This window comes from Dryobates pubescens, chromosome 22 (genome assembly GCF_014839835.1).
Source record: "Dryobates pubescens isolate bDryPub1 chromosome 22, bDryPub1.pri, whole genome shotgun sequence".
Classification (NCBI taxonomy): domain Eukaryota; kingdom Metazoa; phylum Chordata; class Aves; order Piciformes; family Picidae; genus Dryobates; species Dryobates pubescens.
The window spans coordinates 382,076-399,942 of NC_071633.1; the positions used below are offsets into that span (position 1 = coordinate 382,076).

General features: G+C 48.6%; 1 protein-coding gene across 1 annotated transcript in view; it reads right to left on the reverse strand.

The window, feature by feature from the left end:
* PPP6R3 (protein phosphatase 6 regulatory subunit 3) overlaps window positions 1-17,867 on the reverse strand; it is a 60,903-nt gene that overhangs the window by 27,830 nt on the left and 15,206 nt on the right. The window contains exons 2-10 of the mRNA XM_054171987.1: window positions 12,376-12,502; window positions 10,089-10,321; window positions 8,097-8,283; window positions 6,549-6,686; window positions 5,496-5,561; window positions 5,235-5,347; window positions 4,099-4,212; window positions 2,587-2,716; window positions 421-573 (exon numbers count right to left, since the gene is read on the reverse strand). Of these exons, the coding sequence (XP_054027962.1) occupies window positions 421-573; window positions 2,587-2,716; window positions 4,099-4,212; window positions 5,235-5,347; window positions 5,496-5,561; window positions 6,549-6,686; window positions 8,097-8,283; window positions 10,089-10,321; window positions 12,376-12,387 (1,146 nt within the window). The 5' untranslated portion in view covers window positions 12,388-12,502. The remainder of the gene's footprint in view (window positions 1-420; window positions 574-2,586; window positions 2,717-4,098; window positions 4,213-5,234; window positions 5,348-5,495; window positions 5,562-6,548; window positions 6,687-8,096; window positions 8,284-10,088; window positions 10,322-12,375; window positions 12,503-17,867) is intronic.

Here is a 17,867-nt window from a genome sequence, read left to right on the forward strand (position 1 = left end):
TCAAAGTACAGATTCCACATCAGCAGAGCAGCAAGTGAGCCCACTGAAAATTTCTTGTGCAAGGTCCTGCTTTCAGAGGTTGAAGGCTTCTGAGCTACCAAGAATAACTGTCTCTTTGGAGGACAGTGCTGAGACAGCCTTTGGTGTAAGAGAGGAAAAAGGGGGTTGAAGGAACAAGAATGAGAACAGCAGGGAAGCCTTGGCTAGGGCTGACAGCATAGAGATGAAAAAACTAGGAAAATCAGGTGCAGAGAGGGATCCATTCCAGGGATCAGAGGAAAATGCTGACTTGAGTTGGAGTCCTAACAGTAAAATCTGGTATAAAGAGTTCTTAAACTCAGAAGTCAGGCTGGAGAACATACTAGACATGACCTGCAGCAACAGACAGCAGTCCAGAAGAGTAAAGCATGAAGTTCTTACCAGTATGACTCCTATGCTGTTAAGCTCTATGAGCTCCTGATTGACACTGCCTGTGTTGGTCTGCAGGAGGCTCGAGATCAACCTGATCACGTTTAAACGGGTGTTTCCCACAGGTGGATCCAACACACCCCAGGTTGTCTTCATGACACTCTTCTGAAAAAGAGAGAAAGGTAGGCAGATACACCCATTAAAACATCTTTAAAACACCAGCTGATGAGTACCATGCACAATGGCAGTGAGGCTCAGACATGGATCCAGTTCGTCCTAGAGCAAGAGCCTTACCTTAAGCCCACAAAGGAATTTGCCCTCTGAACACCACAGCTTCTTGTGGCACTCACAGGCAGGAAAGACTAAAGCCAGCCACACCATGGCCAGGCTGTGAAAACTGACTGTGAACCACAGGCAAGAGCTCAGCCCAGATGCATTCCAACCAACCTCAGAAGGAATCAGGAGATACTTCCCAGGCAATGCCCTCATTGGTTAGTCCATGCAGGACTGTAGTCTACAATGGACACAAACCAGCCAGCTGGAGAGGCTGACAGGATGCCTCCACAGTGCCAGCTTCATCCACTCCACACCAATTTCACTAGCCACAAGCTTCTTTGCTGTCTTACTCTTAGACTGGATACTGAAAACAAACTGACAGTGAGGGTGGGGAAGTCACTGAACAGGTTGCCCAGGGAGGCTGTGGCTGCCTCCTGCCTGGAGGTGTTCAGGGCCAGGCTGGATGAGGCCTTGGGCAGCCTGTGCTGGTGAGAGGTGTCCCTGCCCATGGCAGGGGGTTGGAGCTGGCTGAGCTTTGAGGTTCCTTCCAACCCAACCCATTCTATGAATCTATGATTCTAACTTTATACACAAAACGAGATCCACCTGTAGTCTCTGAAGGAGTAATTTCCAACACAGATGAAATCTTTTGGGTCCTTGAATTAGATTGAGGAACTTCATGGCTCCTACACAGATGTCTAAGCTGGTTAACAAACCAGAGCTGTTGTAACAGAAGTAAAATGCCAGCCAGCAAGAAAAAGCTGGTTATAAGCTACTGTAAAGGCTAAAAATCCAGCAGTAAATAGCCATGAGCAGGGGAGCTCCTAAGGAAAATGCTTTCCTCTCTTGAGACACACTTTTTGGCAAGCAGACCACTGCTGCCTGCTGTTTACACTGGATGTCACTCTTTGCGTGCCCAGCACCACACAGCAGCCCAGTGACACTCTGCTAGTTCATTTATTCCATTCCTTCGCTAAGGCAAAGCCCAAACCAATGCTCCTTTCACTTCTGCTCCAAATGAGCCCAGATCCACTCACGTTACCACATGACTTACTCAGCTGTTAAGGGTGGCCAGCCAGAGAGCACTCAGGTACCTTATGAGGACCTGCTTTCGTGGTACTGCAGACCTACAACTTGGCATTTTGTGGCAGTAAGAGCAGGCAGTTTCTTTGTGTTTTATCACCTCTCCTACATTTGGAAATCTCGAGCTCTCACGTTTCTGAACATTAACTCTACCCTGGCCCACCCCCAAGCTGGTGTTTTCTGCACCTCTGGTCTTCATCTTGGCCCATAGGTCCTCCTCTCCAACAGAGCATGGCACCCAGTTTGGGGTGCAGGGCTCTGGCTGAAATTCTGTCAGGGAAAACTTCAGTGGCAGGTCTTGGCAATGGATCACAGGCACTCCCCTGGTCATTCAGCTGCTATTTATCTGCTGCAACAGCATGACAGAGAGAAGCTGCTTCAATCAGTTCAAAAGCCCTAAGAATGTAACATGCCAAGGGTAGAGGGTACATGCCATGGAGCTGGTCTGCTTGGGTCCTGGGCATGTGTAGAGGCACTGAGCAGGCCTCATGTGGGCCATGCTGAAGCTCTGAACAACTGAGGCATCCACACTCCACGTTGCCAATCGAGGCAGGATTTCCAAGCAGCCACCAGGACAGACTTTGAGAACATAGGAACTCTCTTTGCATTGCTTTGGGAAAGACAGACTCCCTTCAAGGCCAATTAAACACAGTTTAGCACATCTCTCTGGCTCAGGGACAGCAATAATGAGCAAAGCTCCCAACAGTCTGGGAGTTTGCCCAGAAGTTGTCAGCCTGGGTTTTGCTATTGCAACCTGCCTAAACAGTCACACTGCAACAGGCTTGTTTCAATGAATTGGTAACAGAAGGTTTCACTCACTTTTGGAGGCTCGAGCAGGAGCTCATGGAAGGATGAGAGTCTTGACTTTATGGCTTCTAAAACGCTTTTGTTGACTGAGTACGTTGAATTGCTCATGCCTGGAGGACAGACCTCTATGTGGCCTTCAAACCTACAACACACAAGCAACAGCTGAGGAGTAGCCAAACTAATTCCAAAACATCTTTAGGTTATGGTTCTGAGAGTGGCATGGTTCTGAAGGCTTTTGAAAAGAAGAAAAGTGCAAGGAAAACCAAAGCTGCAAAGACTAGTTGTGAACTAATGGCTGAACAAGACTTTTTCAGTCACTATTCCTAGTACTTTCAGGTTCATGGTGCTTGGAATCTCCAGCATGTCTTTTGCCATGCCAGAATGTAATAGGTATTCCTAAGCAAGTGTTTATGATGATTGACTTCCTCCTGGTTTGCTTCCCTAACATGCTCACATTCCTTCCTGCCATCCCTCACCCTGCCCAGCTGATGCAACTACTATTAAACGTGTGCTAAACAGATGTGCCACTTAGCCCAGAGGAACACTTCAGCCTCACCATTTGATACAAGAGCAGACTCCTGCCCAGGTGGCCAACAGCATCCTGGCCAGTGTGACCAGCAGGGCCAGGGAAGCAATTGTCCCCCTGTACTCAGTGCTGGTGAGGCCAAATCTCAAATACTGAGTTCAGTTTTGGCCCCTCACTCCAACAAGGGCACTGAGTAGCTGGAGTGTGTCCAGAGAAGGGCAACAAAGCTGGGGAAAGGTCTGGAGAACAGGGTTGGGGAGGAGCAACTGAGGGACCTGAGGTAAGTTAGTCTGGAGAAGAGGAAGCTGAAGGGAAACCTCACTTTCTACAGCTCCCTTAATACAGGCTGGAACCAGATGAGGGTTGGTCTCTTCTCCAAGTAATGAGCAGGATGAGAGGAAATGGCCTCATGTTGTCCCAGGGCAAGTTTAGGTTGGATATTAGAAGGAATTCTTTTCACTGGAAGGGTTCTCAAGCACTGGAGCAGGCTGCCCAGGGTGATGGTTAAGACACAGAGATGTGGTTCTGAGAAATGTGGTTTGTCCCCAGGCTTGATGGAGTTAGAGAATGGTTGGACTCAGGGATCTTAAAGGGCTTTGCCAACAAAAATGATTCCATGAGCCCTTTACTCAGCTATCCTGAGCAACACAAACAAGTTGGACATAGCAGAGCTCAGTATTTTCTCAAAGTGAAGTAGCAGTACAATCCCAAGTAACTTTTTCAAGTCAGTCCCCACAATACCACACCACACAGATTTCCTCCACTCCTTGTATGCACAAAGCAAGTGATGGAATGTGATGAGTCTGAGCTGTCACACTGCATTCAAACTGCTTCTAGCAAACACTGCAGAGAGCCCAGCCACAGTCACTGCTTCCTTCACTCTTCCAGCTGCACAGGCCATGAAAGTGGTTCAGTCTGAGCACACAGGGGATGCTTGCCCGTGCTGAGCAGTTCAGCCAGGCCCTGCAGGCAGGATCTGAGTGCATAAGAGCGCTTACGTCTGCCGCCGTGTCTCCAGCAGGGTCAGCAGGATCTGGATGGCACTGACTATTGCAGATTCATTCTTCTCTTTATGAAAGATGTTAGACAGCAGCTGCTCTATGATTTCCTGCCTGAAAAGAAAAGCATTGGCACCAAATGCAACACTCCAGGACCCAGCTGTTAGCAGAAGCAGCTCTCACCTGCCTGTGTAAAATTAGGCAGGGGATAAGACGAACAACTCTGGTAACTACTGCAAACCAGCAGGTGCCTCTGGGACAGTCGCTCCCACCCTCGCTGCCCCATCCTCCTGTCCCTTCCACAGAGCCAGCTTTTTGATGTGACAACCAACATGGCCTTCAGAAACCACAACTGCAGGCTTCTGTCATAGCCAGTGTAAGCTTTCTGTAGACTTCATTTTAAGTGCAGGAGCAAAATGCTCTTCTTTTTTTCTGTCTTGTAGCATTTTGACCACATGGTTAAAACTAAAAGCTTGTTGTTTAAGTGTCTGACATCCAAAGGGGATCCAAATTTAGAGTCCTCATTCTTCTCTTAGGGAAAGGAAACAAACCAAACAAAAGTAACTGTAGGCTCCCTTTCTTTCCAGGTAGTCCTCATCCTGACCCTTTCCAACATCCTTCACCCACTACAAAAAATACTTTTACTCTTCTTTTAAGACAGTGGCCTCAAGAGCATCTTCATGGCTACCACAGTCTGCATTTAAGCAAGGATTTGTACTGCACACTTTAGAGCTCTCAGGCAGGTAAGGGTGACTCAGCTGCCCTAACAGCTAAACCAACCCAAACCTACAGCAGTAAAAGCAAGAAGAAGGGCAGAAGAATATTCTCTGGCAGAAACACAGGCTCAGATCTGCCTAAAGAACAGATATGAGCCAGAGCCTCTCATATGTGCTCTGACCTCCACGTGTCTGATCCCACTACCTGTGGCAGTACAGGAAGTACCTTCCTGAGACAACCCTCCCCCAAAGAAGCCCTCCAGGTAGCTCTGCTCTCTTGCACTTATGGAAGATGACACAGAGAAGCAGCCAAGAGAATTCACCTGAAATGCAGAGCTTGGCATTTCAACAGGGTCTCAATCTCAAAAGAAAAATGCTTTCTCTGAGCTGAAAGTCCCAGACATTCAGCAGCACACTTACTTCTCCAGACTTGCCAGCAGAGGGTCTGGCTCTGAACCATTCTGGACTTGTAGCATCTGGTCTCTACTCAGGCGAATGATCTCGCAGAGCGACTGGGACGCATTTGAATGCCTCTGGAACACAGAAACAGCTCTTCAATGGAGAGCAGGAACATGCTGGGCTGCAGCCCTTCAGCTGGAGAGGAGCACACAGCCTCCTTCCAATGACCACAGCACCAAGCAGAAGTTCAGCAGCTTGCTGAAGAGCCAGAGCAATACTTACATCCTCATCTTGGGAGGGATGGACAATCTCCACCAGCCGCTGGATAATTCTCTCCTCGTTCAACCACTGCAAGAGAGTTGAGAGACTTCATCCACAGGAAGCAGCTCAGGGAACTCACAACATTCAAAGCAGGTCTGTGACAACTGCCAGGAGCCACACTGTGGGGATTGCTAACCAGGACTGACTTCAAAAAACAGTAAAGTGATTGTTTCTGAGCAGCTGTAGAAGAGAAAGCCTCAGGTACCACCTTTCAGTAGAGGCCTGTGGCAGTCATAGGCTATGCCTTTAAACCTTAGCTGCAGGGCTTGAGCAGAAAAGTAAAATAAATCACTATTGGGTGTGAAAAGGACAACAAAAGATTATTCTACACAAATTCTTTGGACAAAATGTCTGGGATAAGAGCAGCTGTATCGTAACAACCCTCCACATTTCACTTCCATTCCTTCTCCTTTCTCTTCTTGGCCGTTCTGCTTCGCCCAGAGATCACAATGCTCCTGACTGACCTTCAGATAAGAACTGACACTCCTGTCTCTCAACTCCTCTTCTTCCTCTGGTACAAGGGGGAGCAGGAGCTTTTGAGGGGGGCAGTGGAGAGGCTTCCCTGGGCTTCTGTGTTGTCTGCTGATTGTAAATCCCTGTATCATGTTGTAACTCCTGTGTGTTCTGTACACATTCAGTGCATCCCGTGGGAGAGCGCAGTCCTTGCTTGCGCATACAGCTTCATTCGCTTCTACCTGAGCTGCTCTGGCCGAGTTACTGCTGGGGGAACCCTCAACCCACCACATCCTGATGCCAGAAGGGGTCAGTAAGGTCCCAAACTTTTTGAAAACTGCATCTGGCAATTGTAAGTTCAGTGCCGAAGAGCAGGTGAGGAGAGCTGCCACTCGGGCTCTAAGCTGTCCTCAGCAGTGCCACGGCCCCGATGAAACAAACACAACCACGGGCAGGCTCCAGGAGGGAAAGCTGCAACACCCCCCACCCAAGCCAGCCCTGGGGAAGCAGCAGCAGCAGCCTGCTCACACTTAGCCAACCCCCTCCAGACGCTTGACTTACATTTAACACTTCTTGCCGGGGCTGGGGAGGTTCTATGCAAGTCAGCAGCCTGAGCAACAAGTCCATGATAGCAGAGGTCCCAATGTGCTTGATGATGAGGTCTACAAAATCATGCTTCCTCTTTAAAAACTCCACAATCTAGAAGAGACAAGTAAGATTACATGTGCTGAGCTGTACTGCACTCTGCAAGCCACACCAGACAGCTTCAATTTCTCTCTACCAAACACAGAGAGTAAAGGAGAACTTCTGAAAGACTTAGTGAAGGCAAGATAAGATAACACAGAGAGCACAGCAAGAGAGCCACAGGACAGATCCAGATCACATGCACTGTCATGGGCTTCCTCTCAAACCCAACTTGCTGACCATAAACTACTCCTAACTCAATGTACAGCCAAACTTTACTTGTTGCTATGAACTACTCTCACCCCTGCTTAGTAAGCAAAGCTCCACACAGCAAAGCCCTGACACAATACCAACACACAGAGAGCTTGGACAATCAGACACTACAGTCACAGACTTCATCTGTTCAGGTAGGAGAACCACTCACTGCAGCTGTCTGCAGCACTGGGCCATATCAGCAGAGTACAACAAGCACAAATCCAGGCTGGGTGAGGAGCAGCTCAAAAGCAGCCTGGAGGAGGACTTGGGGGTGTCAGTTGGTGACAAACTGCCCAGGAGCCAGCACTGGTCCCTGGCAGCCCAGAGCCAGCTGAGTGCTGAGCTGCAGCCAGAGCAGGGAGAGAGCAGCACAGGGAGGGGATTCTGCCCCTCTGCTCTGCTCAGACCTGCAGCACTGCCTCCAGCTCTGGGGCCCCAGCACAAGAAGGACCTGGAGCTGCTGGAGAGGCTCCAGAGGAAGCCACAAGGATGATCAGAGGGCTGCAGAACCTCCCCTGTGAGGACAGGCTGGGAGAGTTAGGGCTGTTCAGCCTAGAGAAGGCTTCAAGTAGTTCTTAGAGCAGCCCTCCAGTACCTGAAGAGGGCTACAGAAGAGCTGGAGCTTTTGACAAGGGCTGGGAGTGCCAGGATGAGAGACAATGGCTTTGAGCTAGGAGAGGGGAAAACTGAGACTGGAGATGAGGAAGAAATTGTTGAGAGTGAGGGTGGAGAGACACTATGAGAGGCTGTGGCTGCCTCCTGCCTGAAGGTGTTCAAGGCCAGGCTGGATGAGGGCTTGAGCTGTGGGGATTGAAGCAACCTGGTGTAGTGGAAGGTGTCCCTGCCCATGGCAGGGGCATTGGAAGGTCCCTTCCAACCTAAATTAACCCAAAACAATCACCACAAAGTACTGAGGTAAGAAAAGCCAGAAGGTAAGCACCTACACACTGAGCAAAAATACCTCAGGCAAAGCCAACTCCAGTACATCTCACTCACCCAGACAGGTTTTACTCCCATATATAGCATAAAAAAGAAGCCACCTTAGTGTCTTCTATGGAAGCTGAATGCCCTTTTCTGATTCTGCTGCTGTTCCTCAAGTGTGAAAAGCAGTACTGCTGAGTACTACAAAGTTATGAGAGCACTCAAGGGAAGGAGCATGCAACTATTTACCTGTTCTGGTTTTCTGCTTATAAGAATACTTAGCACCTTGCTGAAGAAACTGGCCAATAAAGGGTTCAGAGGAGATTCATTCAAAAGGAAGCTGTACAGTTTCATGAGTAAGGATTCTTCTTCTCCCAGCCTGTCGTTGATCTGTGAGACATCTGATGTCAGCAGCTCACAGGAGATGTTTGGGTATCTGGGGAGAAAGAGAAACACAGTGATTTAAAAAAATCCCTCCCTCACACTTCAAAGCTGTCAAACTTCCAGCTCTGACTTCACAACCTGCTAAGCCTTCTGACCAGCTTTTCAAGTAGGTTAAAGCATCAAACTACTGCAAAGGAACAGAGCTGCAGTCAGCCTGCGAGCTCTCCTCGTCCATGCAAGAAATGGACTGCTCTGCTCTTCAGCAGCAGCAGGGCAGGCACTGGGCAAACATGGAAAGGAAAGGGCAAACTTCTGGTTTAACAGCTCTTGTGAAAGCCATCTGATCAAGGAATGATCTCTCATTTCAGAAGCCACCTCCTTTGAAGGTGAAAAGAGAGAGAAGTTCAGCAGTCTGACAGCACTGGCCTGATACTGGGCAGGGAACAGTGGCTTTGCCCCTTTCTAACCCTAACAGGGATTGGTTTGGAGAGGTCAAAAGGAATAGCCTCAGGATAGGCACATCAATTAGGCAGAAACTAGTCTAAGCCTGCCAAAGACCTCCCAAACTAGCTAGTACTGCTTCATGGCACAGTCAGAAGCACAGTTCAGAACAGAGTCATTAAAGTAAGAAGCCATCAAGAGCAGTAACTGGCTGCATGTGACAGTGCCGTCACCCACTCACACTGAGGCATTCTGACAGCATCAGCAGCTTGAGGTTTAAGTGGAAGCTGCCTCAATTTCAAACTTCACTATCATTTACAGGAGGTTTGATTTACCACAAATGGTGAAGTGCAGCTTATTTCACATCATTCTTTTATGGCCTGCTTTAAGGAAAAAACCAATTTCCTGCACAGACAACTCTAAAACAGGCCAAAGCCAGCGGAAGGCTTTGCAACCATTGGCTAGGATTGCCAGGCTGACCACGGAGTCTGAACCTCCTCAGCAAGCTAGCTGAAGTCATGGCCATACTCAACTCCTACAGCTCCTCATCTGCAAAGGCAAACAGCAGGCACTAGGTGTTACGTCTGCTCTTCCCAGGAGTGGTACAGGCATTCCAGTCAGCGTTTTCCAAAGGTCTATAAAGCCAAGCTCAGCATTTAACCACAGTACCCAAATGGGGATTCATCCAACTATTGCCTTGAAAGAACAAAAAATATTCAGAACTGACATGAACTCTGCAGCTGTTATTTTAAAATAACTGCAAAGGTCATGTGGGAGTTCTGACATTTTTATTCCTTGTAAGCCCCCTCTGGACAGCAACTGCTTCTAGAGGCATTTGTGAATAAGGCTTCCACTGCCTCTTCCCTCTCCTTTACGGGCACAGGCTGTGAGAGTTGAAGCTGCTCAGCCTGGAGAAGAGAAGGCTCCAGGGAGACCTTAGAGCAGCTTTCCAGTAGGCTGCAAGAGAGCTGTGGAGGGACTTTGGACAAGGGCTGGGAGAGCCAGGATGAGGGACAATGGCTTCCAGCTGGGAGAGAGGAGATGAGGAAGAAATTCTAGGTAGTGATGGTGGGGAGACTCTGGCACAGGCTGCCCAGGGAGGCTGTGGCTGCCTCCTGCCTGGAGGGGTTCAGGGCCAGGCTGGATGAGGCCCTGAGCAGCCTGTGCTGGTGGGAGGGGTCCCTGTGCTGGTGGGAGGGGTCCCTGTGCAGGGGGTTGGAACTGGCTGAGCTTTAAGGTCCTTTCCAACCCAACCCATTCTGTGAGTCTGTGATTCAGAAGGATCAGAATGGTTCAGTTTATGATGCACTCTATGACACACCAGCAAGCAGAGATTCAAAACACACTATAAACTGTGCTAAGTTACCCCTCCTTTTACCTTCCCAAGTCTCCCTCACCCCCAGGAGCTTTTCCTACTTATATCTGATCTTTTCATCCATGTCTTGCGGTGGCTCTTCGATGATAAAGGAAACCAAATCCTCCAAGCATTCTGACTTCAGCAGGAACTCGATGAGCTTGCGATTCTGAGCCTTGCACTCCTGCAGAACATCCTCCTCATCCATCAACTCCTTCAGGGTCACATCTTCCCTCTCTAGAAGTGTATCTATGTGGGATGACGAATGGAGATCAAATTTCCAAAACATGCTGGTCTGCAGAAGGAGAACATGCACAGAACAGCAGGGTTACAAATCCACTGCAGCAACGCTTCAGCACTTCACAGCTTCTAACCCCACAGGTACCTGCATGCACAGAAACCTTCTAGAACTCAAAGGCAACAACAGTAGATGCTGATGATCAAAAGCTCCACGATCAGGTTTAATTAAAGAGGACTCCATAGGACTTTGTGTACCTTTAGCAATAGGCACTATTCTAACACCCAAAGGAAAGGGTAGGCTCTGGAGGGTTGCACATGAAAGGAACATGCTAATCCACATTAGAAGTAAAATGGCAACTTACTGAAGTTGCTCTTCCCAACTTTAGTTTTTCATCTACGCACCAAGTCTGAGATTCAGAAAAAAGCTGCTCAGCAATTAGAAGAATCGGGAGAGGATAAAATGGACACTGGACATGCACTGGAGTACCAGCCCTGCTCTGGAAGATGACCATTTGTAATTAAAACTAACAAATCATTATTTCTCCAGGAATAATTAACAACTTGCAGGTAGTGAACTAAGTCCTGGAGCTCATTTCCACTCAAGACCTATTCTCTCATTGGACCTTTCTCCACAAACCTGACACACGTGCACACACATGGCAGTGCAGGGGCCTCAACCACTGCAACACTGTGAAAGGCCACAGCAGTAGTGTGTAAGGATGAGCAACTTCACCTGCCTTGATAAAATGCTTTGGCACATCTATGCTAATGCTGCTGGTCTAAGACACCCTGAATGTTTTGGCCTACAACACATCGAATCAGTTCTGGCTCTCAGCTGTCATTAAGATCAATACAAGCATTTGCTCCACCCTCCTTCTCTGACACAGGGCTTTTCCAGGACAGACATCACCTCTGGCACAGCATCAGCTGCTCTTACGTGAATGCTGAATTGCAGTGGATTGAAGAGATACTGGGGAACAGTAAGAGAAACTTTGCTTTCCTTACAAATGGAACCAGCATGCTTTTGAGCAGCTCTCATTCAAAAGGAAACACTCCTTCTGCTCCTTCGTAACTGCCAAGTGTGAAGGATTCATTCACTGAACTCCTGCTGTGAGGACACGTCCTTACTGCAGAGGCTGTAGGTAAATAGTGCTATTTTAGAGAGAACTCTTCCTGAGCTGCAAGTTGTATACAGAAACAATCTTCAAAGAATCTAACTATGCTTTTGTCGATCACTTACACAAACTAAGCCGGGAGTCCCCAGCCCTCATGCCCCTGCAGAGCTGCGGGCATGCACTGCTGAGCTCAGCTGGAGTCAGCACGCACGCTACAGCTCCTACAACAGTGAAGCAGCAGATGCAGTACTCGAGCAGTTTAGGAAACAGCTGTCAAGTCCAAGGATCCAGCTCAACCCTTTGGACTCTCTTCATTAGCAAGACTTCCAGGGTTTGGCCCAGAGAGCAGAAAGCCTGGGATGCCCACTGTGGAGAAGAGCTTTCACTTGCTATCACACACTGACCTCTGGACACCACCTCACTTTGCCTAGCCTGCTCTCAGAAGCTGTAAGCATACATAACTGCTTCTAGATTACAGAGCCTCTGCTTAAGGCTATGGGAGTCAAAAGCAATCAGGAGAAGGTGCAGGTAATTTCAGTTGCAGTATTAGTACTTGCAATCCTTGATGGGATCTCGGGTGATTAAGTGGTTAAAAAGAAAGACTTTTTCCTCCAAAGTATTAGTGAATTTGCAAGCAGGGTTCTAAACACCTGATCTCACCAATGAGCTTAAATCAAATTATAGCAAGGAATTAGAAACACCAGCTTGTGTGCATTCAGGCTACACACAGCCTTATTGTAAGCAAGTGAAACCAGTGCATTATCAAAGGCACAGGATGGTTTTTGTTTGAGGGTTGTTTTAAGCCCCTAGAAAGTAGATCAAATCCCTCCCCTTGCCCCAGTTAGTGGCAGTGGCATCTGTGCAAGCAGCCACTATCAACGCTCAGGGCAGAAGTGATTGCAGCTCATTTCAGCAGCTTTGGTGCATTTCTCAGTTACTTAATTCAAGAGAAACTCGAGAAGGAAAGAGATCAACAACAAAAAAAGAGGCATACTACTGCAAACATGGCACTGCGTTATTTCACACAGGCTCTCCCGAGAAAGCTCTCTCAGGGGCTGCTCCCTCAGCATCCCAGGTGCCGGCAGAGATTATTCCATCACTGTGCAACAGGAGCCCAGGTCCTTCGAAATAAGGAAAAATAAACAACATAAAAGGTGCCAAACAGGAAGTCCAGGAACACCAAAGAGAATTTTCTGAGCTGTGATCACTGGTGATAACCTAGATTCAGCCTCCCACAGCCCTGAATGGAAGCGTTAAACCCAAGAGCCATTGTTCTGCTCACAGCCCACTGCTCTGCCCCCCTCCTAGACCCCAGCAGCTCTCAAATGTTGAATTAGCTTTATGATTTTTTTCAAATTTCAATCCCAATCAGCCCAGTCAGAGTTGGGCCTTACATCCACAAATCGGCAGTGCTGCTCCTGAAGTTTTCCTGCCTGGATGGTGTGAGTCAGTCATGCTCCCAACGTTCAACTTCACTGCCAATACCAGCAGAAGAGTCGCAACACTTGGACTCAATGCGAGATGCCAAGGAGTGCAAATTCAAGACATGCCCAGGATCACATATTGCAAGAAGCAAAATAACCCAGGATGATACTGGAAACTCCCAGCTGGGGAAAGAAAAATGGTTTTAAAGATGGTGGGGCTGCTGCAGATACATGACTGCCTTGTAACTTGAGTTCACTTTCTGTAGCCTTTGACAGCTCCCAGCAAGCAATACGGACAGACTCGCACCAAAGGCACTGCTCAAACCTTGCACCAGCTTGCTGATGTAAAACTTAGGATGACTCAAGATACTGAGGAACACCTAGCATGCAGAAACATTGCTTCGTTTTCTTGGTCAGTAGCAACAGTTCCTCCTCTGAACAAATGCTCAAATAACATTCCACACAGTGAAGACCTGAGTTGAACTTGCGAGGAGAGCAAGCAGCCCACAAAGGGAAGAAGGCCTGCCAGCTGCTCTGAGGCAGGGCAGCTGACATTCTGACTTGAGTTTTTTGCTGAAAGGAAGAAATAAAGGATCAGAAGTGATCCTTTCAGATCAGTCAAAAAACAAAGCCTTCTGCCTGCTCCAGCTACACTACACGAGGTGCATTTTGTTTAGCAGTAACCAGTCTGTGGTTCTTTACAGAGGTCAAGTGCTTGACTGGCATCTCCACCAGAAAATGCTACTACCAGTCACTCAGTAAGGTTCTCTGTAGCTTGGAGTCAACCTACCTGTCAAACTCCCTTCCTGAATACAGGCAGTCCTGATTTGAAGTCACAGGACAAAGCTGTGACTTTCACCCAGGCAAGCAGGGAGTTTAATTTGGGGCAGTGTCTCCTACAGTGAAGCTTTTCCCAAAGCAAGCTGTTAGCTGCAAGCACTCACAAGTCCCTTCCCTACCTAGCAAGATTATAGAAGTCAGCTGCTCCTGTCAGCAGAAACAGACCTGGCAAGGAGCCACTCTCTGCTAGTTTTAAGCTATGCCTTTAAAAGTTTTACACAGATCTTGAACAGAAAGTATCACAGCATCACCAAGGTTGGAAGAGACCTCAGAGCTCAGCAAGTCCAACCTGGCACCACAGACCTCATGACTGAACCATGGCTCCAAGTGCCACATCCAATCCCCTCTGGAACACCTCCAGGGATGGGGACTCCACCACCTCCCTGGGCAGCACATCCCAATGGCTAACAGCTCTCTCTGTGAAGAACTTTCTCCTCACCTCCAGCCTAAACCTCCCCTGGCACAGCTTGAGACTGTGTCCACTTGTTCTGGTGCTGGGTGCCTGGGAGAAGAGCCCAACCCCCACCTGGCTCCAACCTCCCTTCAGGGAGCTGTAGAGAGCAATGAGGTCTCCCCTGAGCCTCCTCTTCTGCAGGCTAAGCAACCCCAGCTCCCTCAGCCTCTCCTCACAGGGCTGTGCTCCAGACCCCTCCCCAGCCTCGCTGCCCTTCTCTGGACACCTTCAAGTCTCTCAATGTCCTTCTGAAACTGAGGGGCCCAGAACTGGACACAGGACTCAAGGTGTGGCCTAACCAGTGCTGAGCACAGGGCACAATGACCTCCCTGCTCCTGCTGGCCACACTGTTCCTGATGCAGGCCAGGATGCCCTTGGCCTTCTTGGCCCCCTGGGCACACTGCTGGCTCATGTTCAGGCAGCTGTCAATCAGCACCCCCAGGTCCCTCTCTGTTTGGCAGCTCTCAGCCACTCTGACCCCAGCCTGTAGCTCTGCCTGGGGTTGCTGTGGCCAAAGTGCAGCCCCTGGCACTTGGGTTTGTTGAATGCCATCCTGTTGGCCTCTGCCCATCTGTGCAGCCTGGCAAGGTCCCTCTGCAGAGCCCTTCTGCCCTCTGACTGACCAACTCCTGTCCCAGCTTGGTGTCATCTGCACATTTGCTGATGACTGACTCAATCCCCTCATCCAGATCATTAATGAAGATATTAAAGAGCACAGGGCCCAGCACTGCTCCCTGGGGCACACCACTGGTGCCTGGCTGCCAGCTGGCTGTGGCATCATTCACCACCACTCTCTGGGTTCAGCCTCCAGCCAGCTCCTAATTCAAGTAGTAGAATGTAAATAAATCACTATTGGGTGTAAAGAGGAAAGTGATGGTAGTTCTTAAAAATCCCATTGGAAAGATAATTGACTGAAGCTGGTCATATAAGCAATGATGCAATTCATTGCATTCCAATGTAGATTGCAGTTTTGCTTGTAAATACAGCTTTCATTTGCTTCCACCTGAGCTGGTCTGGCAAACTTAATGCTGGGGAGGAAAATTTCAACCCACCACACACTCCCAGCTAGGTACCCGATACCCCTGAGTACTGACAGCTACCCAGACCATCATGGAAAGGGAACCCCAAGGGCCTTGGCTGGCTATCAGCAGCATGTTCTACCTAACCACAGGATGCTAAAAGCATACACAGAGCTCCCAGCAGGAAGCCCACAGATTTTACAGTAACACCCAGCTGCCTTTTTAGGCAAAATAAATGTTTTAAAACATCTATCAGCCCCACACTGAAGATTCTGTAATGTCCAAAAGTCTGCAAAGTGCTAGAGAGAGTTGTTACAAGGATTGCAGTAAAAAGTGAGACAGATCCTACCTGCCAATGTTATCTACCAGCATGTTCTCTTCCTACAGCTTCAAGTGCACAAGGAAGTAAAAGTAAGTTCCTTTGGTACCAGCACACTTTTTCAGTTACTTAAACACATCCTAATGATATAGCTTACTTCAGCAAAACTAATTCTCTTAAGAGTGCAGCAACTAGCAGAAGAATCCCTGGTGCCACCTGAGGTTTTCAAGCAGGTCTCACCTTTCTTAATGATAAAAGCATTTCCAGTACATCTAGAAACCAAGCCAAGGAGGTGGGGGGAGGGACAAAATGATCAGCTCTCATGTTTGTATGATTAAAGGTTTCAGTGTTGATAAATTCTAACTGCTTTCTTTGAAATGCTAAGCATGATCCTCCACCAGCTTCACATGACCTCAGCCCAAGTCCCAAGGTATACTTAATTAGTTTCCTATCTCCACAGGACAGGGATTACTCAGCACGCTTGCATTTGTACAGTGCTAATTGTGCCACCGGCAATGGACCATCGAGTCAAAGCTCAGCACAAGTGCACAGCTGAAGAAAGTTCTAGAGCTAAGCAGAATCACCAGTCACCCAAACTGGAAGGGAAGGCACTCCGGTGGCTGCTCTTTAAACTGCCTGTTTCACTCAGCCAGAGCTCAAGCTGCCTGTCCTTTGCAGGCTGGGGCACGACTCCTCACAGTATTAAAGATTCCAAGGGCCATCACAGGGGAATCAAGCACTGACACATTCAGTCTTCAATCAAAGGCAATTGCAAGAAGAGGAAGACATCCGCATTCTGGCATGAAGATCTGAACCAAAACAGGTCATTTCCATACAGTTATAGTAATTCATAGCTGTTCTGTAACTAGCTCTGCCCAGTGCTGGCCCTGCCCAGCTCACTCCCTGCTCACTGAGGCACTTTCTCCAGCTCAGGGCAGCCTGGCACAGCCAGGGGCTGCTCCTAGCAGGCAGAGGCTGCTGGGGACAGTTCCTGCCAAGGGCTGGGCTGCAGAAAGCCTCTGCCTGAGACTTGCTCCTGGGCACACCAAGGGCACTGCCACAGTTTATGCCCCACCTTGGGGTGCAGGAAAGCAGTGGTGGCAGCTGTGGGGAGGAGCAGACAAGACAGGGGACCCTCAATTGCCCCCCAAGGGATTGCAGCCCATTGAGGGCACCTTCAGGAACAAGCTGAAGGATTCCCCATGGCCAAGCCTCGTCTTCCCTGGGAAGTGTCCCAGCAGGATTCTGTCCCTTATGATTCTGAATCCAGTTTCTGTCTGCTAAGTCAAGTCCTGGACTTGCCCAGTGCCTGTCCCCAGCAGCAGCAGTGCCAATGGTGCTGTCATTGCCACCAGAGGCTGGGTTCCATGCTGATTTGTGTCTCTGTCTCCATTTCACTGGACTGTCAGGCTCACTCCCTTTCCCCCTTTTTCCTCCCTTTTAAAGGAGAGGGGTTCATGAAGAGCATTTGTCAACATTTGTTGTGGCTGGCTCAGCCCTGAACCTTGGCAACTGCAATACCTAGCTATGCTTTAACTGAACTCCCTGCTTCTTCCACTGGGTGAATGCAAGAACAAATCTCACATACAACAAACACACATTGCTGCTTCTGTGTTGAGAGTGCAGGGGGGGAAACAACAAACTGTCTTCTATCCCATTGAAGTGGCAGGTCTTAAGTAGTATAAAACTCTGCTGTCAACTGTGCTTTGGCTTTATTTCTAAACACTTCCACAGACCACACTTACCCCACAAGCCTGTTTGAAATTAATTTTGGTTTAAATGAAAGCAGTGAGGTTTGCTGTGTTAATAGCCAGGAAGTGTTACTGTTCCAAGCCCCCAGATTTCACTGTATTACTTGACATTACATCCAGCAATCACAAATTAGACAAAGAAATAATGAAAGTGGCCATTCAGAAGAGTTTTCAGGGTACAGTTTCTGCATTTCTTTAACAAAATTATCAGTTTCACACAGAACAAAATCTGATGTGAACAGAGTAAACTGTAGCAGTCTCTTCAGTGTCTGAACAGCGTTCTGCCCTCGTGGAAATGAGCTTGAGAAACATTCCATTACTGACACTAACAATCAGACTTTTATTATTAGAAGCTAGTGAAGTTTCAAAGCAGCTTTGTGGAGGAGAGCAGCAATAGAGGGTTTGAAATGGAAAGGAATGCAATGCTTTTGCCCCAGCAGTTCAATACATACTGCACCCCTACTTCCAGGGCCACTCCTCACGTTTCCAAAGGACACAGCAAGCTAGGGAAGGTGCTGAAAGGGAAACAAACCAACACACAGTTCCTCTCTGGAGCGCTGGGAGACCTCATGCAGACCAGCTGCACTTCCCCTTCCCACCCTCGGGATGTCTGGATGCTTTCCCTCTCAGCCATTGCCAAAGGGCTCAGGGGAGCAATCCCCAAGAAAGGTGCTCTCAG